The following is a 24,801-nucleotide window of genomic DNA, read 5'->3' as shown; positions in this document are numbered from 1 at the left end:
GTAAGTTTAGCGAACGTCCTAAATGATTAGAAGCAGAGGAACTGCACGGGAACTCCCAGTAAGTCCCAATGAATCCCTGCCTGCAAAGAAGAGATACTGGGGAATAAAATACCTAGAAAGTGTCCCCAGCAGCAAACTGGAAATAAAATGTCTAAATGAAACAGTATTACATACTACGCTGCGCTTATAACGCAATTTTTATTCGAAAAGGTAATCCGCACAAGGACCAGCTCAAACTGAAAAGTTTCTATAGTCCGCCTCCATGCTACAAAACTTTGCGTGCGGAGCAGCACACTTGGTCAGTGTGATTTATTGAACCTTTATTCATTTATATTATATAAAGCATAACCTGCAGTACGAAGCATTATAGCGGAAGAGTGGGTGAAAATAACAATACAAAGAGGCAAAAAGACACAGTGTCGATGGCATGGTCACTATAAATCAAAACATTCTCAGTTCAAAACACGCTATTGAAGCGGTAACAACCGCACACTAAAAAGTAACAAAATATTATAAATTATTAATCAGATGACCGTAACGGATAACGTCAGCTGAGAGTACATCTGCTGGTATAGCGTACCATTCCGAATATTGTTCCTGCAAAGAGATTTGCAAGCAATTTGCGCGACACTTTATGTCTCTGATTTTACTGCTCTGGTCGCTCTCACTTGAGCTACATTGGTCTCGTGTGCTCTTTAGTTGGAGACATTTCGAATAGTGTGACCATATCGTTTAGGAGCACAGGGGAATACCGGTGCGGCAGTGCGCGGGCGAGGCAATGTGACACCTCTCCCTCCGGTTATTGTGCTGCGCCTGCGCACTGGCGCCCAGCTGTGCCCTTAACCGATAGAGTGACGCTATTCTAAATGTTTATATTGTTACGGCTATAATCTTTATAGCCGGGGTGTTCTAGTTGGTTCAACAGGCCAGCGGCGAGAGGTTCGATCGGCGAGCGGGAATCAGCGTCCAGCGGGGCACAACACTCTAAACCTCTTCTTCTTTTGTTCTCCGGCCTTGCCCTTCCTGCGTTTCTCCAATCCCGTAACACTTCCCCCGTCGCAGGCGAAGCCCGCTGGGCGAGTCAGGCATCGGCACGTGGATGACAAAGTTTCAGCCGCGCGACATGGATGAGTTCTGTGCGGGCAGAACGTCGGCCGCTTGCGGTGACGCGCGCAATCCTATAAGTGAGGTCACTGAGTCGCTCCAAGATGACATAGGGACCGGTATAGTTCGCGAGCAGTTTCTGGCTTAAGCCACGCTTCCTGAGTGGAAGCGTAGCTGTGACGTAGCTGTGAGTCAGTGGCTGGAGTAGCAGCTACTGCGTCTGGTGCGTTAGCAACCAAAGCCACCGAGGCAGGGACATCTTGATTACACGTGGCGACCTTCATGTGAACTGGTAAAACAACTGGTTGCGAAGAACAGTTGATGGCCCACAACTGGGTCCTGCCCTGGAACACTGACACCAGGCAATGTGGAACCAGAATGAGTTTCTTAGCGCAGTTAGAATATAGAGGCGCCACAGTGGCATCGAAGGTATCGGAAGCACGGCTGGGGCATGAAACTGGGACGCACTTGATAGAAAGCGGGGGCACACTGGTATCCTCGGATACACAAAACACATCTTGTCGAGCCGGCGTCTCTTCGAAGAGTCCAGATGGAAGGGAACCATCAACGCAGAGTTCCCCAGAGCGACAGTCAACAGTTGCGCCACACATTCGTAAAAAGTCAATACCTAAGATAACGTCATGCGTACATCTCGGAAGCACTGCAAACTCCGCTGTAAAAATGGCTCCGCCGAGGTACACCACAGCACTGCAGATCCCCAAGGGGCACAATAACTCACCGCCCGCGCCATGAAAATTAACACTGCGGTCCCAAAGAAACATAACTTTGCGGCCTAACTGGTTCTTGAATGACAAACTCATAATTGAGACAGTTGCACCCGTATCCACTAACGCCATTGTGGGCACACCATCTACAAGCACATGAACTGTGTTCTTCAGCATAACGATTGAGGGAGGAATTTCTAAACGCAGCGCACAGTCTCCAGCGGCCTCACCTCCCGCGGCCGCGCTGACTAGTTTCCCGGCGAAGGCGATGGGGAACGTCGCCGGGGTGACGAATAACGGCGCACAGAAGAGGAAGGGGGTGGTGAGAAACTTCGGTCGGAGACGGGAGAGTGGCTGCGTTGTCCGTCGGGCAGAGGATAGTCGCTCGAGGTCAAGGGCCGTTGAAAAGGAGGGTCGTACGAATTGTTGACCGGCGGAGGAGGATGGACGGGCCGCTCGTATCGAGGTGGTGGACGGCGGCGGCAATAGCGAGCGATGTGCCCCTCGATGCCGCAGCGGCGGCAAACGGGAGCGGTGCGACGAGGAGCTTGTTCTCTTGAAGACTCTGACGAGGCGGGAAGCACTGAATACCCACGCGCGTCCTCAGGCCTTGTGGCTGGGCGCCGGAAGGAGGGTGCAGGCGGTCTTGAACGATGTTCATAATCTGGATCGTAGTTCATTTCGAAGTCCGCCGAGCGTGGGTAGGAATGATAGGGATGACTGGGTCCACCGAACCTGGACGTGTGTGCGGTGTTTACAGAACTCAGCCCAGGCATCGAGGGGACTACTAATGGAGAACTTTGATAAGCGGGAACTTCAGACGGCACAGATGGAGGACACCGTGCATGGGGCTCGAATCTCAGAAGTTCCTCGCGAACGATCTGGCGGATCGTCGTTGAGAGATCCGTAAAACGCTCTTCGACGCTGGCCACAGTTGGAACGTTAGCCAGTCGCCCAAATTTAGGCGTAATACGACGAGTCTTCAACGTCTCGAAAGTGCGGACGTGCCGAATGACGTCTGAGACGGCCCCCAAGTCATCTTTGGTGATTAGAAAATTGTACACATCTTCTGCAATTCCCTTCAGAAGATGTCCTACTTTATCATCCTCGGTCATATTAGCGTTCGTTGTTTTGCATAACTTCAGTATTTCTTCTATGTAGGTCGTGCACGTTTCGCCCGGTAACTGAGCCCTGTGTGCCAGCGTTTGTTCGGCCCGCTTGCGGCGCGCGAGGCAATCGCCAAAACACTGTCGCAGTTCAGTTACGAAGCGGTCCCAGGTGGTGAAGGAGTCCTCGTGGTTCTCAAACCACACCAAAGCTGTATGGGTCAGAAAGAAGACCACGTTGGCTAGCTGAGTGGCGGCGTCCCAGCGGTTATAGCGGCTCACCCTTTTGTAATGGGTCAGCCATTCCTCCACGTCCTCGCCTGCTGCTCCGGCGAAACTGCGAGGCTCCCGATAGTGCTGCGTTGAACCGGTCGCTGTGGCCACACGCTGGTCTGAAACTTGGATCGAAGCGTCACTTCGTGCTGCGGATGGCTCTTCGGGAGACTGCATGGTTTCGGTCAGCGGTTCCAGCCCGGCAAGGCGACGACACCGGCGGGGCTGCTCCAGTTGTTGCTGCGCCGTTTTGTTGCTGAGATCGTTACCCAGCACCTCCACCAAGATGTTACGGCTATAATCTTTATAGCCGGGGTGTTCTAGTTGGTTCAACAGGCCAGCGGCGAGAGGTTCGATCGGCGAGCGGGAATCAGCGTCCAGCGGGGCACAACACTCTAAACCTCTTCTTCTTTTGTTCTCCGGCCTTGCCCTTCCTGCGTTTCTCCAATCCCGTAACAATATCAACACCCTAGCTTATAGCGGGCATTCGATGGAAAAGCCATGCGCGCTCTCACACTTAGGATTCGTACACACGGTTGTGACGTCACACGTTCCGATGTGGAACGAAAACGAATACAAATCGAGTTACATGATGGCCATGAGGTCAACGCATCACTGAAAGTTAATTATGACACATTAGTGTCTAAAGCAACTTATTTGCACTGAAAATAATATTTGGGCACTAGTTGTGAATCGAACTCATGAAAAATGGGTTTCGAGTCAGGCAAGCTACCCTAGGATAGTGACACACGTTCGTTGGACATGTTTTGTGTCTTCGTGTGTGACATGTCTGGTGTGCTTACTGATGCATGCAAATCACTGTGTGTAATTAGAAATCGAGTCTAATTAAGAAAAAAGTAACAAATAACCGTTAACACCTTCTCGACATACGATTAAGGCGCAGCTAAGTGCCCCATAATTTTGCATCAAGATGGCCCAGAGGGAACACGATTAGCCTTGCAGAAAAGATTGGAACGATTTCGGTTTGGAATATTACTTCTGCTGGTTCATTCGCATTCAGTGGGCTTGATAAGGTTTTGTAGGTCCTGAGACCAATGTGTTTGCTGCTAATAAGCCTCTCGAATGCAGTTAAAACCTGATTTAAGGAAGTGATGAGCAAGCTGGAATTATTTCGTAAAATCGAGAAACTCGTGAAATCGAGAAGGGCATTTTTGCTCCTTCAAACCCTAAAATTCTAATCCAGTGACACCCACGATACCGCGGCAGCGTATTTGCGCTTACCCGTGCTTGCGAGTCCAAAGCAACACGAGTAGGTGTTCTAGAGGGAACTGCGAATTTATCTTTTTGTCAAGGAACCTGTTATCTTCGGCTAAGCGTCCTTCCACAGGAGTGAGTGTGCACACTTTTCGTAGCACGCAATCACTTTCGTGGCATCCTAAGTTTCCTCGTGGGTCCCAGCAAGCCGCTAAGAGCCGGGGTCCATCACATTGCTCGCAGTGGGCACGGAAGCTTCGGTGTCTTTCTCGTCGTCCACATGCCCCAACAGCTCGTATGCACAGGTAACAAACTGGACGATAGATTAGTTATTTAAGGCCTCAGCTGAGTCCTTGTCTGTGTCGGTGGACTCAAGCTGCCGCATTACATTCTTTAGTAACTTAAGCGTGCCCAGAATTATTGCTCGCACTCTAACATATGAGACACTGTGCGCCAGATAAATAAAAATCATCTTTTTGTTCACTCGTTTCGGAAAAAACTTCGTTAGATCGGGTTTCGTGGCCAAGTTAGTTTCATTAGTTCGGGTTGATGAAAGCATGAACACTATGGATACATGCCAGAAAGCGAAACTTTGGTCGCTAAATCGGGAATTTCGTATAATCAGGTTTCTCTGCATACAGGTTTAACTGCAATACCTGTGTTCATTGTTCAGTCGGGTGTAATTAGTGTCATCGGTTACGTGAGGGGGCCATTGCGAAATGATGCCCTTGTTACACCTCCGTCATTGTCGGTTTCTGTTTCTGCACAGCCACAACCATGCGCAATCACGGTTTGTTGCGCTTGCCAAGCTGGACGCCAACTGATCTAGAAAAATGTTATCCATCACTGGTGCACGAATGACGCCGTCGGTGAGGACGACGACACAGCGGTTCGCTGAGCATACCGTATACAGCTCTCACTGTGAAATATCAAAAGAGGACATTTGTCTAAAGAAAACATAATCAACCAAATAGATGTTCAAACGTGTAGTAGGTAACATTGACAACGACATACTGCAGCCCAAAAAAAGTATGCGCTGCTCCTAAATGTCCCGACTTATTAACCGGCCCCTGTTGTGACGCAAGTACCAGACTTTGTCACGTTTCCTGGAGGTGTTCGGGAAAACCTGAACCTTCAAAGACAGCACATACGTCTAACGAGAAGTGAGAAGCACGACTGACTAGCATTTTTTTTTTAAGATCAACTAAAGCTAACCTGCCGGTTCGCTAAGCAGCTCGGGCCACTGGAGTTCAGGAATGAAGACTTCATCCATCTGATCGTAAAGCGACTCTCAAGACCAGTTTCTCGATACAGTTTATTCCATGTCTTACCACAATTCGGATAAAGAGCCAATTGTTCTCCATAAAAATTAGATACTTTTATTGTACAGAGACTCCTCACTTCATTTTTTTATTGCAGTTTGCAACCATTTGTTAAGAGGATCTATTCTACACTTTGGAAATTATGCGCTCAGAGCAGCCCACTAACGCTTTACGCCCGCGCTCAAGGTGCTGCGTTGAGCCACAACAAGCAGAATTAACGCAGTCGCTTTCACCGTGGCCTTTTAATTCGGTATTCAGTGCGGCGCCCCAGCTCAATCGTTATTAGCAGGATGCATTGGAAACTTACTACACTAACTTGGAAACTCTACCCACGTCTCTAACTAGAAAAATGAAACGTGCATGGTAGAAAATTACTCTTTTTATTTTATTTCAAGTTAAAAGGCAAGTTATCACAATGAAAGCCGAGTTTTTGTAATTTCCTGCCATGGCTTGACGTGTCTTTGACTAGACCTCCTTCACGAATAAGGAAAAATAACGAATGAAGGAAATTTCTGTTCACTTTTTGCAATATATTTCTGCTCACAAAAAAAGATTAAGTAAAAACGACGACATTGAGGCGCAAATACACTAGGGGTAGGCTTGTAGACATTCCCAATCTTTTCCGTCACACTCTGCTTTCTTTCTCTTGCAGCATTTTTTTTAAAGATTCCTCCACGGGCCTCCTCAGATGACTTCTCGTGTTCAGCGTCTTGGAGCATGCCTCTGACAAAACCAAAAAAAAAAGAAAGTGTCCTTTGTAAAATGCTCTTCGTGCTCTTTTCAATCTTATCGATTCTATTGCTTATATTTTTTACGAGCGCCCAGGGTAAAAGCGTTCTTTGCTTTGTGCTCGTAAATCTGGCAAGATGAAAGAACACGCTTCGGGTTCCTGGAGAAACGAACTACTTATTTGTAACTTGTAATATCTCCAGCCTTTAGAAGGCGCCCAAGTCTGACTTCATCAATCGTCCTCACGTTCTTGTGGCTCTTGGTACTTCGACCATTTCTTAATTTTTTGTTGCAGCGCGATTACAAGAACTTGTACTTTCACTAGGAACTGTACTGTCAAATTTCGGTGTAAGGTGTAAAGATTGTTGTCCGAAATTTCACGAGACCAGGTTTCTAGCCAGGGCAAACGAAAAAATCGAATGAGAAGTAATTGAGGCTTTTTATATTCATCAAAGAAAAGACAACTGCGTTAGCACGCCTTCTGTTCTCCTTACCAGAAACAAACTAGCTTTTATGGATGGTTTCGTTTAGATGCCCTTTGCAAAGTCCGCTTGCTTTATTCAATCGGTTTTATGATTGTTAAGATCTTAGCGTTAGTTCTTATCCTTATTCATAATCTTTCAACCTTGTGCTGTCATTCACACTCGCAAGTTTTATCAACCATGCTTTTTGTAATAGCCACCTCCCTATGACTTGTGCTGTTATCACTCGTCCACCACCGCATTTGTTTTTAGTTTTTATTGGCTATTCTCATGTTCAAGCACCCTCATGCAACTGAGCGGCTATAAAAGAGAGCCTGGTTTCCTTTCCTGTTATTGAAGTTGGAAGTTGCGCCTCTTTCCTCTTCTATGTTTCCTTTCTGTTTCGTTCTTTTTTTGGCGTACGACATTCTTTCAAGACTCTTTCTTCACTCCTGGATCTTTATGCCTAAAAACAGTTTTATACAAAATAGGAAGGTAAGGACTATCGCAAGGCTGTGAGTGTACAGACAAATGTGAAGCTCTGTGGTTTATCAAATGATGATTGTTGTCGTTAAGCGGGACGATCAAGCAACGGCTGGTTTGGAATACAAACCTTATGCCTCACTTCTTCTTGAACGATGCATGCTGTAAACAGCTGAGTGGGTTTTGTCTCCTATGCCACTGTCTTTTAGTGTACGTTTCCTCTGCTTAGAAAAATGTATATATTGTTCGTAACTGGTCACCAGGCTTGAAATATAGATGTAATAATTCATAAATATGCGAGTATTATATATTTCCTAAAGGAAGAAACCGTGCAATGAGATTGTACAGAGGCTTCTCCAACAAATTTCGTCCTGAGATTCTTGTCCGCATTTGAAATGGCGAGGACAGAAATAGCTGGTCCTGCTTGCATCAGGCTATAAACTCTCTTCATGTACAAGGGAGTTGTGAAACTCTCAAAACTGAGCATCTTGATTGCCCCTAGCGCTCAGTTACGGGACGCCACTGCAATGCCGATTGGACAAAAGAATTTGCTTTAAGGAATAAATTAGAATTAAATATCCTTATTCACAGAGTGAGTGCCACACTGGCTACGTATATTTAAACACTGTACTGGGGACGTTACCTGCACGGCGGTGCTTTATTAAGCCATTCTGTGCAAAAAAGCGACTTGAAACATCGCTTCCAAGTAAAGAGCATAGACATAAAAGCAGGAACAAAATACCCTGTCGACCGCTTAAACTAAACGACGTAGGGTTGCGCCTGTCTAGGCGAACTACAAGCAAACTTAATTTACACACTTTGAGAACTGAGAAGTGCACAAAACAGAAACAGGGCTCAGGGAGGCGTACAGAGAACACGCGCAGTGGTCTATGGGGGTTTAACATCCCAAAGCAACTTGGCCATGAGGGACGCCGTAGTGAAGGGCTACAGAAATTTCAACCGTATGGGGTCCTTTAACGTGATCTGACATCGCACAGTACACTGGCCTCCAGAATTTCGCCTTCATCGAAATTGGACCACCGGCGGTTGGGATCAAACCCGCGTCTTTCAGTCAGCAGCCGAGCGCCAAGATACTTAGCCACCGCGGCGGCTACACGCACAATCATCCGCAGCTTAAAGTGTTTATTAGTAATTTTCAAATCAAATCAAGCTTTATTTTAACATCGTGATGTTGGGTAGGGAAAAGGAATGAAATAAACGTATTTCGAATACAAGACGAGTTTTATTAAGCTCCTAGGACCCTTTGACGCCCCTCTTTTTATGACTTGTTCGGGAATAAGAAAGAAAGTGTAAATGCGTAGTACATGTTCTCATTATTTCGCCAAATATGTCGTTATGAAACGAAATCTGGCAAAAACGACTCCTCTGAAGTTGAGAACAGCTTAAGCCTCGCCCGTACATTTGCTTGTTTTTTTTGAGTAATTTTTGAGGTTCACTGTTGGCTTAATCTTTGTAAATTATGCCGTATGCCCCTTAAGATTTTCTGACTCGGTGCATCTCACCACTGATCAAACCCATTTTTCTCGTTTCAACAGTTTTTATTGGATCGCTGATATTTCTTACAAGGCACATGGCAACGAAGTTCTTTATACCTTCAGCACGCAAGTTCTGCATGATGAAGCAACACTTTAACCTTCTTCAAGGAGAACTTGACGTTTTTTTCTGTACCACCTCCAGCCATTAGTGGAAATGAAAGTCGGTCGTCATCAGTCATTGTCATCAGTTTGCGGCAGCTCTTGGTTGTACAATCATTTTTTACTTGTTACAACGTTCGCAGGGTAGACGTTTTATATCACTTTCAATGGGGCGAAACATCAAAGAAACGGCCGCTCAAAAGGTCCAAGGGAAACGATCGCCTTGTTTCATGTGCTCTGCAATATGTAGGCAGACGCTCTAAAGCTATCATGGAAAAAGACTGCTTAAAAAATAACCGCAATAATGATGGAATATTAAACGATTTAGAATATTAAACCTTTTGTTCTATTATTACCCGCATCACCTCGGCTATTCAACCAATTTTCAGTGCGAAGGCGCTGCTCCAAAGCTTTTCACCGAGGCAATGCCTTTGGAAATTTAACAGAGGAAAAACTTGCACTTCTCCAGGAATTCACTTTGATGTAGGTGAGTAAGGAGTCCAAGATATTTAAAGCATGTAGAGGACAAGCTTAGGGCTTATAGAAAACTCTGCGCACACGTGGAATCGTCTCAGAACATGTACTGCTCGATACCTTACTGGTAGTACTCAATTAGGCGTGGATCCGTAGTTAATTAGGCTCTTCAGCTGCGTTGAAGAATTCGAGCAGGCTTTATCAGACTTGCGGTACGTGCTTGAATGACGGCTTGTGGATGCAATGGCCGGTCTCGTGAGAAAGATTTTACTCGTAAAGTTGTAAAACCGTTGCATCAGGTGCAATATGCTCAGAAAGTCATGTTCGGTGTCAGGTACCATTTCGGACCACCATCTTCAAGGTTTCATTCAGTCTTTCGCAAGTCAAGTGTACGCTCTTGTCTTTGGCCTCGTCGCAAATTTGACGCGGTCACAATGTGCGGTGCACAAAGCACCCATAACCATCGCTTTCGAGGTGGGTGTACCGCTCCCCTTTTACCTTCTTTGTGATTGAACTAAGTAGGGCCGGTCTCAAAGATTTTCTGTTCGGATTTGTCGCAGTTACCGCGTAATGCCGGCCTCATGAAACCAATTTTGTTTCAACACAAGTCCGTTTATGGGCCAATTTTCTGCGAACACGTGTCCTATCACTTTGTCCTGCGAGCAAACTTCATGGCAACAAGCAAACGCACCATCCAAGATACGAATAGAGAGTAGTGCTGGAAGAAACATTAAGCCAGTTTTGTTCATCTCGCATTTTCTGTGCATAGTGGATGAGGATATACCCACAATGTAGTTGCTGAAAAACCTGCTTCCTATCCTCAGCTTTATCCTCCTGCTATAAGTGAGTGCAGTGCAAGTCTTACTACGGGGCTTATATTTTTGTGTGCGCCTCTAAAGTGGAGGAATATTTACGAAAGCTGACAGATTTTGCCCCTCTCCTCAGTGAGAATACGTGCTGGACATACTATTTCCAAACCACCCGTCATCAAACACACACACTAATCCTCGATCGCCTGCGCCATTACCTCCGTTGATAACATGAGTACGAGAGAGACATCACTGGAAGCGCCAACTTCCTGTCCTACGTGGACAATGCTATTTTTAATGGAGACCAAGCCAGAGCTTTAGGTGCAGATATGTAAATATGCCCACGGCGCTTAACAAAAACGGTGTGATGTAAGCACACCGTCACTGAAACACAGCTTTAAGGGTAATCCTTGCTAAGTCTACATTATCATTCTTCACAAAATGCGGTTCAGTAATCGTTCGTGCAGTAGGCACCACCTCTATTCCCTTCTGTCAACTGAGCTCCCTTAGGACCACATCGATTCCCCGAGGTTATCGTCGACGCTTGTGAATACATGGGCCCTTCTCTCCTCTCCAGGTTGTTTCGGGTTGTGCAAGTATTGTTCAAGTGGGCTCCTGCTGAAGTCACAGTAACAAACAGCTGGCTCTGCCAAGTGCGTTAATCATTTCAAGCTGTTCGTGTCCAGACATATGCTCTGGTGATGAGTACACTGAAAAAGCCCTGGTGGAGAGCAGAGGTACAGCTGCCACTGAAGCAGAGGTATTACACGGCTAGGTGCATAAGTAATGATGGTGCGCTTCAAGACTTCATACGTTTTCCTAAGGACCCAGGTGCACCTGTGTACAGAATTAGCGCAGGAGAAGAGCAGGTATGGACTGTCCGTTCGACAGGCACACCTTTCCGGAGGAATGGACGGACGAACGAAGAAGAATCGACGTGGTTAGAAATGAACTCTGGAAACGCACCCTCAAGAAAAATAATCCAGCAACGACTGATTGAATTTCAATAATGAAATATATCTTAATGCAAAGCCAGTTTTACAAAAATGTCAGTTTCATCGCAGCAATATTACCCAGGCTTTTTGTCCCTCTGACGCGAACATGCCATCGGGATTACAATGTCAGGCTACGGGTCCCCTGAAGACCCCAGCCCAGCTTCAAGGCTCAGGCAAACCAGGAACAGCTCACTACAAATAATGCTCGTTTCCATTAGAAATGACGAGCAGCTGATTAGCAGTTTCTGGCTAATATATACTGAGGAGAAAACATAAGTTTTGCTCTGGCATAGTTTCCTCTGGCGTGGCAGTTTTGCTCTGGCGTGGCAGTTCAATGACTGCTTTTTTAGTATGCTAACCAGTTCAGAGTGCGTTACAAGTTTCACCGTTAAAGGCACGTTAGTGATGGAACATACTTGGTGGATCAGCAGAAAATATGGAGCATGTCAAGCACGTTACACCAATGGGGGGGGCGCTAGCGTCGGTGACGGGAGCGGTCGCATACCGCGTCGGCTCCGTGACAAATCGCAATCAATTGCGATACACCAACTTTTTCCCCTGCAAGCCTGGTATTATCGTCTCCAGGAACCTCAGCGGCACCCGTCTACACCACGTTTGTTAAGGTGGGGCCAATTTTCGACCACTTTTCGGTCATTTGAAGCTTTCGTCACGCCGCGGTGGTGCTAAGCCTAACGGCGCCGGGGCCTGCGATGGCCCCGGTCGGCGATCCCTCGGCCTCGGCGGCTCCAAATCACGTCACCGGGTACAACCCACAGTCCTTGCGGATCGTAACAATGGATACAAACCAATCCGAGGGTACTACTCAAGGCGAGGATCCTCTACCAACCGAGGACGATTACCTTGAAGATATGGTCCGCGTCTGGCGCGGAAAGAAGAACGCGGCGGCGGCATCGAGGGACGCTGGTGCTGGTGCCACCCAGCAACAGGCGCCGGCTAGCTCTACGAACGCAACCTCGAACGCAACCTCGAAGCGCTCCAGGCAACTCCGGTGGCGGCCGCAGAACACGCCGCGTATCGAAAAAGACGACATCGTCGTGGTGCTGAAACCGCGAAACACGGTCGACCTCAGAGCAACTTTTGGTCCCGGACAAACCGGCGCTGCAATCCGCAGCATCCTCGGGGACGACGCAAATGCAGGACTTGCGGTGTGGCCTGTTTGGGACCAAAACGTGCTAGTATGTGCGCTGAAATCAGTCGACGCCGCGGAGAAGCTACTCCGGGATGTTGTGCTGCGGGTTGGGGAACGCGAGCTACCGTTCCGGGGACACCCCAAACTCTCCGGTGCGTTCTGTCGCGGCGTCGTGAGTGTTTCGCCTGACGAAACGTCTGAAACCGTTAAAAGAAAACTCTGTGCGGAACCAAATGTGGTGTCTGTGCGCAAGCTGGGGGGAACCCCGGTTGCGGTGATCACCTTCGCGGGGACTAAGGTGCCACGGACGGTGTTGTACAGCTACGAACGGCTCCCAGTTCGCCTGTACAAGAAAACAGTGCCTGCATGCCACCGCTGTGGCACAGTGGGCCATCGGGCCGATGCGTGCCCGCGACCGCAGCCGGGGCGCTGCAAACGCTGCGGAGTCCAGGTTCCCGATGCCACTCCTGACGGCCCGGCGGAACATGACTGCGTTCCGAGCTGCCTCATCTGCGGAGGCGGCCACCCTACCGGAGCTCCTGGCTGTGCCGGGCGGTTCCGGAAACCCATCAAACCCAGCTCCCCATCAGGATCCAAACCGAAGACAAAGACGGGGCCCAAGCAGGCTCCTCCGCCCAAGGCCAAGAAAGCGTCAGCCGATCAGGAAACCAAGGCCAAAACCGGGCCATCGAAACCTGTCAAGTCCGCGACCCAGGCGGCGCCCCCGGTCCTCAACGCCAGGGACTTCCCGCCCTTGGCACCCGTCCAACCACAGGTGAGCAGTTGGAGTAGGGCAGTCTCCGGGCCCACTACCCGTCCCTCCCCTACCCGTCCCTCCCCTACCGAAACCGCCCTACAGCAGCAAGTAGAGGAGCTCAGGCGCCAGAACCAAATTCTAGCGCGCAAAATTCAGGAATTAGAGGCCAAACAGGCCGGGTCATCTGAACCAATGCAAGAAGCTGAGCCAGACGACGAGGATGACGGATCATCCGTAACATCTTGCCTCACTAGCGTCTCGCGGCAGAGCGGGGACACGGTAGTTGGATCAGCTGGTCGCGTCGCCGGCCTAGAGGCACTGCAGCGCCAAACCGTGCAACTGGAGGAGCAAGTGGCGGCCCTCCCGAACCAAATCATGTCAGCAGTCAGCGAGTCCTTCCAGGATATGTTCAAGGCAGCTTTAACGCAAGCACTTCCCGACCTTATGGCCCAGGTCACTGACTCGGTCCTTAAAGCCGTGCAGCCCTGGGTCAGCACCCAAATTAAGAACGCCACAAGCTGCGAATCCCATCACCTCAAACGTAAGACAGCCTTCCGTCAGGCAGCGGAGGAACATGGTTCAGGCTCGGCAGCTGGTGGGTCGGTGCGGCCCCTCACTGGGGTTGCGCCGGCTTCCGGCCAGAGCTATTCCGATCACCCTTAAATAAATACGACAAGATGGCTAGCAGATGTAATAGGAATTATAAAAACTTTGAAAAATTCCAGATCATCCAATGGAACTGCAGGGGTTTCAGATCTTGGAAAAAGCGGTCACACCTCCAGCTTTACCTGCAGTCCCTAGGTGACATGCCGGCGCTCATTGCCCTACAGGAGCCCGGCATAGACGCTAAATTATCAGGCTACAGCACCTTTCAGGGGGGCCCCTCTACGTGCATCCTGGTGAATAAGGCTTACACCGTGGTTCAGGTCGACTTAGACTTGAGTACCGAGCAAGAATATACAATGGTCCGAGTGTTGCCTCTCAGACGCCGCGACCCGTCAATAAATATCCTCAACATATACTGCCCTCCGCGTAAGCCGCGCGTAACTTTCAATGAAATCTTCCTTCGCGCGATAAAATTGGCAGCCAAAGAGCCTCTAGTGATCGTTGGAGACTTCAATGCTCCCAGCCTTCATTGGGGCTACCACTTCGAACAGGCAAGAGGACGTAAGCTGGCGGAGCTCATCTCCACCCTCAGCCTCACGTTGCTCACGGACCCGGCGTATCCCACTCGAGTGGGGAATTCGGTAACCCGCGACACGTGTCCAGACCTTTCTCTCGTTAAAAATGCTAGAGCGGCTGCATGGGAGAACTTGGGAGATTCTCTAGGCAGCGATCACCTCCTTCTCCGGATTACACTCGAGGCAAAGGCAGCGCGCAAAAAATGGGGTCAGGCCAAGCTGACCGATTGGCACAAATTCCGGAATCACACTATCCCTCCCGTACTATTTTCCGGCGGCTACGCGGAATGGGCTAACCACATATACAACATTCAGAAACAACACGTCACAACACTACAAACCACCGAAGAGATCCCCGCAGTGGACACCCACCTCCTGCATTTGTGGGAGGCGCGCCGGAGCTTAACTAAACGGTGGAAAAAGCAGAAAACTAACCGCAAATTACGCGACCGCATAGCCAAACTCACAGAGCAGGCTGCAGCGTATGCTGCCAAGCTCTCAGATTCAAATTGGATAGCACGCTGCGACGCCGCAGATCATCAGATGAGCTCGAAGGGGACGTGGCGTCTCTTTCGCAGTCTAATCGACCCCTCCCAAACGAGAGGGGAGACGCAAAAGCAGCTCCGGCGGGCTCTGCAAGGGTATCAAGGTACGACGGCGCAACTTGCGGACACTCTGTGCGACAGATATCTCTGTCGTATGGAGGACCCGCCTGGGCAACAGTACATGTACTCTGGCAGGCCTAATGAAACACTCGATGCCCCTTTTGAGTTGCACGACCTTAAGGCGGCCTTAGCAAAAATGCGCCGGGGTACGGCTCCGGGACGGGACCACATAACAGTGAACCTGTTGGCGAACCTACCGGACTCAGCCTACCTTCATTTATTAGAATACATCAACCAGATCTGGGACGGGCGTCCACTCCCTCCCGAGTGGAAAACGTCACTTGTGACGTTTATCCCTAAAACAGGTAAGGCCGTGAATACGGACAACCTGAGGCCCATATCACTGACCTCATGTGCGGGCAAGCTTATGGAGACGATGGTACGGGATCGCCTCTCTCCATACCTGGAGAGTAAGGGCTTCTTTGCAGTCACCATGTTCGGGTTTCGCCCTCACATGTCTGCACAGGATGTCCTTCTCCAGCTGCACAGGGATGTAATACGACCCACAACTATGCAACACAATGACAAAGCCATCCTCGCCCTTGATCTGAAAGGGGCTTTCGACAATGTGAAACACGGAAGCATCCTGGCCAACTTGAGTTCTACCGATTGTGGGGCTAGGACCTACGCGTATGTAAGAGATTTCTTGTCTAATCGCCAGGCCTTTCTTCGGATTGAGGGCGAGGAATACGGCCCTTACATGATGGGAACACGGGGTACCCCTCAGGGAGCAGTGTTATCACCGCTCCTGTTCAACATTGCTATGATGCGCCTCCCAAGCCAATTGGCCCGGGTGGAAGGCATTCAACACGCGTTATATGCAGATGATATTACAATTTGGACCACTCAGGGGAGCCTTGGAGACATGGAGGACCGCCTTCAGCAGGCTGCTTCCATAGTCGATGCGTATGCTAATGACTGTGGGCTCCAATGTGCTCCAGCGAAATCAGAGCTTCTGCATGTCAGAGCGAACCCAAAGGATAGGACAGCAATACACATCTCTCTGTCAGGAGGTCCTATTAGAGAGGTGGAGGAGCTCCGTATTCTGGGCCTTTTCATTCACCAGAGACTCAGACCGGACTCCACTATTGCGAAACTCAAGAGAGTAGGCGAACAGGTAGGGCGCATGATCCGCCGCGTTTCCAACAAGCGGGGTGGTCTGCGGGGCAGGGACGCGCTTCGGCTCGTCTATGCCTTCGTGACTAGCCGGATCCTCTACGCCGTGCCATATCTCCGCACTACTAAGCAAGACGAGGCGCGAATAGACGCCGTCATCCGCAAGGCAACTAAGCGAGCCCTGGATCTCCCGGTGGCTACCTCTAATGCCAAACTCAAGGCATTGGGGGTGCTAAACTCCTACCAGGAGCTGCGGGAGGCCCACCTCGTGAACCAATACACGCGGCTCACGCAGACGGCTCCTGGGCGCCGCCTGCTAAACCGCTTACACATCCAACACGACTGCACTCCAGAGGAGGCGGAGCGTATCCCAGTACTATGGCGCCATATGCTCTGGGTCTCCCCGCTCCCCCGTAACATGGACACCGACATGCATGAAAACAGACGACAAGCGCGGGCTCGGGCTCTTGAGAGACAACACGGCTCCCGACCCGGTGTATATTATGTAGACGTAGCAGGGCCATCGCCCACGGGATTTTACTCGGCCGCTGTCGTTCACCAGGAAATGCACGTTGATGGACTCTCCTTTCGAGCCCCGAATTCAATGCGGGCCGAGGAAGTAGCGATAGCGCTTGCTGCCGCCCACGCCAATTCGAGAATAATCATCACGGACTCCCGAAAAGCATGTGAACATTACTTGGCAGGGGAGATCTCCCCCTTAGCTGCTTGTATTCTACGACGGACTGCCACTGATCCAACACCCAAACGAATCATTTGGGCTCCTGGCCACCAGGGCTTACGAGGTAATGAGGCCGCTGACGCGGCTGCCCGAGCGCTTACTCACCGGGCTCCTCATCCCAGCTCTTCTGGCTCGGAGACTAACCAGCCGCTGCTGCGATTCAGGGAAATATTAACACATTATAGCGACAACCACCGCCTTTTCCCGGCCCCTGCAAAAGGGCTGAGTAAGACGGAGGAGCGAACTTTAAGGCGCCTGCAGACAGGTACTCTACTCTGTCCTGCAATAATAAAACATTACGATCCTAACACGGATGGGCGATGCCCACACTGTGGGGAGACCTGTGATATCTTCCACATGGTGTGGGCATGTACTCAAAATCCCCACCTCCCCCCTTCCCCTACCCCTTCCAGAGAGGCATGGGAGACTGCCCTCCTCAACTGCTCCTCGCTTGAGTCCCAAAGGGCTCTGGTGAAACGGGCGAGAGACGGGGCCTCGTCGTGCGGTGTCCCGGACTAGGGACGCCGACCATGTAGCGGGGCCACTCTGTGGCTCCCAAACTCTTTTTTACAATATAAAAGTTTTCACCACCACCACCAATAAGCTGCTTGAATATGAAGAGCTGATTCCAACAAAAGTCTTCAAACTATACCATTGACACTAAGTGTTAAGACAGTTTGATTTCGGAATAGCTAGTGATAAGGTTGAGCACTTCAGCAACCGGCGATTTGATGACGGAATTACAGCGCGAATTAACTCAGGGTGGTGCGTGGCAGAGGACCGAAAAAGCCGAACAGAAAACTGGAATGAAAATGCATATAGGCAAATGTAACGTTTCAATGACTAGGGAGTAAACGACATATTGCGACTAAAAGTCGTAAAGCGATGTGCCTATTTATGGCAAGTCAGGAGTGCACGTTCCGTCTATTACGTGTAGAAGCTAAAATAAGAATTGGATTGCACAAAACGTTTTTGAGACATTTTGGACACGAAAAAAATTACAGACGATTACGTTACTTCCTAATGCGAAATTTGAGCGCAGCAAATAAGCTGTTTCACCTTTTCAATAGATTGAGGCAAAGAAATCGAGCAACACATGTATGCGCTATCACAGAATTTTTTTTTTATTTTTCACACGTATTCCTTTAATAAAGACTCCACTAACAGTTCTTGACAGTCATGAAGGAAGCTTTGTGGTCGGAGAAATAGACTGATATATGTTCGACTTGGTACACCAATGCTTGATTCTCAAAGACGAGATCTATACAAGTGCCTCGCGAGGTTGTCACAGCCGTGGGACGCGTTACGAGCGAGAGGAACGGGATGTTCTCCCGCATAAGTGTTAGGAAATTGCTGTTTGTCTTTATGTCAACATTAAATTCCCCCACTACTAACATCGGTGTGGATCGATGGACGGTTAATGCGAGTTGCAGGAAGTGCACGACGTCTTTCGTGAGTGCGGTAGGGGCGAAGTAGGCAGCTACTACCAGCAAGCCGTTGGGCAACTTTGCGGCGCACAGTTCGCCAACTTCATGTGACGTGCCAAACATTTCGACTGGTATTGCAGAGAGACCTGTGCGCAAGTAGATAGCGACTCCCGCCGCTCTGTTGTCGTCTCTGCGAGCACCACAGCAGTATAGGAAATCTATGATTTCGAGAGGCTCTTCGGGATCCATCCAGGTTTCAGCAAAGCAAAGTACAGAGGAATGGCGCAGAATGTGATCGTGGTGTACTTCCTTGGCATGTGCGGCAAGGGAGCGTACGTTAAGAATGTGGTTGTGAATGATGAATCAAGTGCTGCCAGCGAATGACGCGTCCATTGGCTGTCTGCGTGTGTTACTGATGTGTGGTTAACATGTTAAGCTTCGCCTGTAAGAGTGGAACGCGACAGCGTCTTGCAACGCTGCCAGGGAGTCCACAGAACGCCATCGCCAATTCGGCTGTACGCCTTGCTGGACGGTAAATTTATTTTTTGAGGAAAGGAAATGTATCTCTCTCGCATATCTGGGTGGACATCTGCACCTCGCCGTAAGGGAAAGGGGGAAGATGGGAGTGAACGAAGACGCCGTATTAGCTAGACGCGCCTTTGTTCATTCCAAACCATTCAGCTGGCATTACGGAGTGGCTAGCGTGCTCGTATCGCACTCCGGAGACCCTGATTCGATTCTCCAACTCGACCAATTTCGTTCTCGGTTTTATTGATTTATGCTATCTAACTAGAAAGGTTAATTAGGCTATTTCATATTTATATTATTGTATTTCTATCCATCGTGTTCTGTCATTAACCTGTCAATTGTTGGAACTGTCTAGGATGTTCGACACAACGTATATGAAACGAGCAACGTCTTACTGAGTGGGGAAGTGCGTGGTGGTGGAGGGAACGCGGCTTCGTACTTGTCTGTTTTTTTTCAGCAGCGTCTCCTTCCGGCTCACCTGTAATAAGACAAACTACTCAGAAAACTATTAGCCTCTACAATAAGGGAAACTATGACGCAATTAACACCGAACTAGCTAACTTTATATCGACGTTTCAAACGGATCTTCATAGTAGAAGTGTAAACGACAACTGGGTGCTATTGAAACATAAGTTTTCTGAATTAATCAATAAATATATTCCGACACGAAGTTTTCGAAAAAATAATCAAAAACCCTGGTTTACAAAAGCTCTGAAAAAGCGTAAAAATAAGAAAAAACGCGCATTTCGTACAGCTAAGCGTCAAGCAAGCCAGCAGGCTTGGGATAAATACTACGAAACCGAACACACGTACTTGGCGGCGATTAGAAGTGCGAAGCGTTCATTTTACGAAGTTGATCTGCCAAAAATGATAACCGATAACCCCAAGAAGTTCTGGAAATTGATAAACCCGAAGGAAGCACGTCTTCCAACCCTCACTAACAATTCTGGTGAAAGGATGACTGATATCGAATGTGCAAACGCGTTTAACACTGCGTTTTCTTCCGTTTTTACTAACGAATCCGAAGCACCGTGTTTTAGATTGCCTCTTATAATCACCACAGGCATGGACGCGATAACCTTCAACAGTAATGGAGTTTCGTGCATAATCGACAAAATTAACAATTCCTCGGCCTCCGGCATAGATGAAACCAATTCAAAGGTCCTGAAAAACACTAAATCAGTCTGTTGCAGCATTTTTTGTTCATTGTTCTCGCAATCACTCTCCGAAGGTACCATTCCAGACGACTGGGAAGTGGGGAAGGTCGTTCCCGTCCACAAATCAGGTAGTACTGATTCACCTCTTAATTATCGCCCCATTTCATTAACAAGTGTACCGTGCAAAATCATGGAACATGTCATTTACTCTCAAATCATGCAATTTTTGGATTCAAATAATTTCTTCCATCCATCACAGCATGGATTTCGCAAGGGGTTCTCCTGCGAAACACAACTAGCCATTTTTCTACATGATATTCACGCCAACCTTGATACTAACCAACAAACTGACTCCATTTTCCTAGATTTCGCTAAGGCTTTCGACAAAGTACCTCATCAACGCTTGCTTCTTAAACTCTCCCAGCTGAACCTACATCCGAACATAATTGCATGGATTAAAGCTTTCCTCACGCATCGCTCTCAGTCCGTCGTCATTAATAACCAACTTTCCAACCCACTTCCTGTAGCCTCTGGCGTCCCACAGGGTTCTGTTCTCGGTCCTTTGTTATTCCTCATATACATTAATGATTTACCCCAGCATGTCTCTTGTCACATCCGCTTGTTCGCCGATGATTGCGTCATTTATCGCTCAGTGACTAACCATTCTGACCAAGAATCCCTTCAGGCAGACCTGCGCCATGTGCAAGACTGGTGCTCCCAGTGGATGATGATGCTCAACTCTAACAAATGCAAGTGCATGTCCTTTCACCGCCGTCGAAATCTTCTTGTTTTCAAATACACAGTTTGCAATAACCCAGTTGACCTCGTCCAGTCATATAAATACTTAGGAGTCACCATTTCTAATGATTTATCTTGGCGTTTGCACGTGACTAACCTGATATCATCTGCTAATAAAACACTAGGTTTCTTAAAACGTCACCTACGGGAAGCCCCACAACACGTAAGACTACAAGCGTACATCTCATTCGTTAGAACTAAACTTGAATACGCATCACCCATCTGGAGCCCTCATCAAGAATATTTAACACACGCTATCGAAGCTGTTCAAAACAGGGCTATCAGATTCATTCACTCCTCATACTCGTACGACGTGAGCATATCATCCCTCAAATCTCAGTCAGGTCTAGCTAATCTTTCTAGTCGCCGTCGCATAGCCAGTCTTGTCCTGTTTCACAAGTTCTTTTATTCACCACTAAAACAAGAACCATACATTTGCGCACTTCCACAACGCAGGTCCCATCGCATCGGTCATTCTCTTCAAGTTTTGCGTCCACGTGGCCGTACCACTGTTTTTGCCAACTCATTTTTTTCTCGTGCAGCAGCTGACTGGAACGGCCTTCCCCATAATATTGCTGCCATAACATGTTCATCATCATTTTCAAGCACTGTTGATTCCTGCATTTTGTAAACCCCACCCCTTATGTAACACCCTGGAAAAGGGTCTTTAAGGAAAATAAAGTGAAGTGAAGTGAAGTGAAGGACGCTGTTGTCGCTGCGGCGCGCGTCTTTCTTTTCTTTTCTTCTGACCTCTTCATTCTCCTCTATATTAATTAGGCTAATTGATTAATTAAGCAATTAACTAAACTCAGTCCAACTTAGTTGCAGCATCACTATACGATCCCTTTGATTGGTTGCATGGTTACTAGCCAAAGTACAATTGGCCCCATTTGAAATTCGCGTACTGTGACGTCACGAGCATTTCGACCAATTGAAAAGCGTGACATTGGGGGCGGAGCTGGTTACGAGGCCGACGCCGACGCCGACGACGACGCGAAACCCAGGAACGGACGCCAAAGAGCTGCGCTCTAAAACAGCTCATACATATGAACAGAATCTTATCAATATCTCTTAAAAAATCATGTAATCTAAAAACAAGGGGCATTCTTTCTTCGGCATTGCCATCGGTCAGCGCAAGGCCTTGCTCCGACTTACCGACTCACAGCGGACTGCTTTCACCGCTTCAACCACTCTACCACTTCGCCAAATAAATCCCACTTTAACATTGGTGATGGTACGGGGTGGATTCCAGTTCTTCTCGCTCCAGTCTAAATACAAGCTGACGTCAGTAACATCCCCCTCGTCGCTGCTCGCCCAGCTCAAATCTGGAATAAATGGATATGTGTAGTTTTTGAGCGACACTCATTCGCGCAAAAACGACACCTGCTACTCTAATATCAGACAGAGTGCCTGTCCATCCTGTCAGCTCGTAAGAGAGGAATGCATTTTCACCGAGCTGTGCCCAAATGCTGCAACTACCCGCTCCGATATCGACTGCAGGCCTTTGGAGAACAGGGGGTTTGTCGTGCTCCAAGAATGCTCGCACTGATAGACGACGGCGCTTTCATGAAAAGATGACTATACTTCTCACGCAATAAAACTCCCAGCATCCATATGTATGGCATATTAACGCCGCATCTAATGCTGCAAAACCAGCATCTCATAACATGCGGCACGTAGTCCAGTGATGAAACACAAGAGACATGAGAAAATCAAAAGCCAGATAGGCACCTCGAACAGCAATAGGTGCAGAAAAGGAACGAAGTTCTGATTTTCGAGAGTGTAGTTTCATGACCAATAAGGATAAATGAGGCACCTGCTCACCAGTGACACCGCGGCTCCCCTACAGTGATCAAGGAACCGAACAGTAAAATAGTAGAAACATCCGGGCTGCAAACTCCTAAGAAAAACAAGGTTATGTTAACAGCACGTAAGATAATTCTATCTGTGGTTAAGGTTGCCACTGATATTTTTAAAGTGGTGATTTGGATAGGTTACCCATTGCAATTAATTCTTATTAGTTGAGTTGGAAATTTAACCGCTGTTGAGAAGAAGATTGGCGGAATGTCGACCTAAAGAGAGTGGCATTATCAAGGTTGTGCACCGTAGCCATAGGTACAGCATTGAAGTCTTTGCCGTTTGTAGAGAATGACTACATAGGCTGAAACACGCATTTTCATGAGATCTGGCTCCCAGCTTATATACCCGTCTATTATGAAAGTAAACACAGTTTCAGCGGTCAAATAATGAGCACTTCGTAAATCTCCGCGATGACAACATTGTCTTTTACCTCTTTTTCACCTTGGCGTGGATTAAAAAAAACTCATTTCAAACTTCATTGCAGGAATGACCTACAAATTGGTCCTTTCCGGCAAACTGCTTGTTCCTTTTCCTATTTGAAAGACCTGTACTCACACTCCCCCTAACTAAAGGAACACCGGCACCGGCGCAGATTTTTGACGTATAATGAACTGGTGAAGGATGCATGTTCATTATATTTGGACGTTGAACGAACCTTCTTTTTTGCACGCAGGGGACACGTTAGATTCCTGGGACAAGCGAAATCTACTTCAAGAATACACAGAGGAAAAAATTACCTGGGAGGAACGCCAGTTTTATCTCCAGCGTTTCGTAAATGGTTGACAAACCCTTTCAAATACCTTATACCTCAACGCTTTGAAATACCGATCAGCCCTTTCAAATATCATACGCATGCGAATAAAGAGCGGGACCTGTCAGATGAGACAAACCTGAGTTCAAATTTTCTCGCAGTTCTAACGGGTTTTCGCTTCATCTCGAGTCACGGAACTAAATCTTCTGCTCGACCCGAGCTGTCGTTAAAAAATATCTGTCGGTGTCAAAAGACTGGAATAGGCGCACTGAACTGCCCCTTACTTATGGCACCGGTTCGTCTTTTCTCAAGAGGGACATGTTTAGATAACATTTTCAGTTATATATTTATAACTGGACACCATCAGTAATTAAATACTTTAAAACGGATGCATGAGGGAGTAAGTACGACATTTTCCTCAAGAACAGCGCGAACTTGGACGACGACTGAAAGAAGACACGTAGACGTCCATGTATCTATGTCTATGTGTCTTCCTTCAGTCGTCGTCCAAGTTCGCGATGTTCTTCAGGAAACCATCATTAATGAAATTCCGCATACGTACACGAAGGAATACAAAGGACAAGTGCTTTCAGTCGTGGTTCTAGTCTCTGTGCTGTGCCTTTCTGCTATGGAATCTTGCAAAATCTCGGCCGGCTTCGCAACTGTTTCATTTGTGCGGCAGCTACTAATACTTTACAACTTAAGACAGCTCGGTGAGATTTCTGCACCTCCATGGCAGCTGCCTCAGTCTATTACCTCTCAACAATAACACACTGAACGATTAATCCGTTTTGCGAAACCACATAATCACCAGACAGCGCTTCACAACGATTAATCACCTGACGTGTTCTGCCTCTTTCGAGAGACCCGCATATTTTCGTGGAAGTAAGTACTGGGTTAGATTTACGCACTATTCGCTGAACACCGAACTAGAAGTTTCCGCGGCACACTTGCGTAAGTTCGGCGACATACCTTGAATTGCGGCCATTCTTGGACTACTCACCTGCATTGCGCATCACTTGGCCGTAGTCATTCTCTACCAGGATAGTCTGGCATCTCCCGAAAAATTCGCTAATGACCCTCGAATCGCGGCGCTCGGGGGTCATTTAGAGCGCAATCAAGCTCATCCGGAGCAAATGGTTTTCTTGCCTGGGGGAAAAACCAAATGGCATTACTCGCACCCCACGTTTGGGGCATTTACGAACTACGGTTTCAGTGACCGTTGATAGCTGCCACGGGGTACTAAGTTGAATGCGCACAGGCAGCTCTTCTCAGCTCAGTTTCTATGAGAGTATAATGGACCTCTATGTGCAAGACATTT

At 48.1% G+C, this 24,801-nt stretch overlaps 1 protein-coding gene across 1 annotated transcript; it reads right to left on the bottom strand.

The window, feature by feature from the left end:
• Positions 1 to 1,362: 1,362 nt before the first annotated feature.
• On the bottom strand, positions 1,363 to 24,586 carry LOC149331139 (uncharacterized). The gene is made up of 4 exons (XM_089555880.1): positions 24,484 to 24,586; positions 22,025 to 22,194; positions 2,660 to 3,448; positions 1,363 to 2,416 (listed from the first exon to the last, which is right to left on the bottom strand). The coding sequence occupies exons 1-4, from the start codon at positions 24,584 to 24,586 to the stop codon at positions 2,078 to 2,080; spliced, it is 1,401 nt and encodes a 466-aa protein (XP_089412006.1). The 3' UTR covers positions 1,363 to 2,077.
• Between the last annotated feature and the right edge of the window lie 215 nt (positions 24,587 to 24,801).

Source organism: Amblyomma mixtum, chromosome 8, assembly GCF_055824585.1.
Source record: "Amblyomma mixtum isolate Tamu chromosome 8, ASM5582458v1, whole genome shotgun sequence".
Taxonomy (NCBI): domain Eukaryota; kingdom Metazoa; phylum Arthropoda; class Arachnida; order Ixodida; family Ixodidae; genus Amblyomma; species Amblyomma mixtum.
Note: the sequence above shows the minus strand (reverse complement) of the source record. Positions and strands in the feature narration are given on the sequence as shown.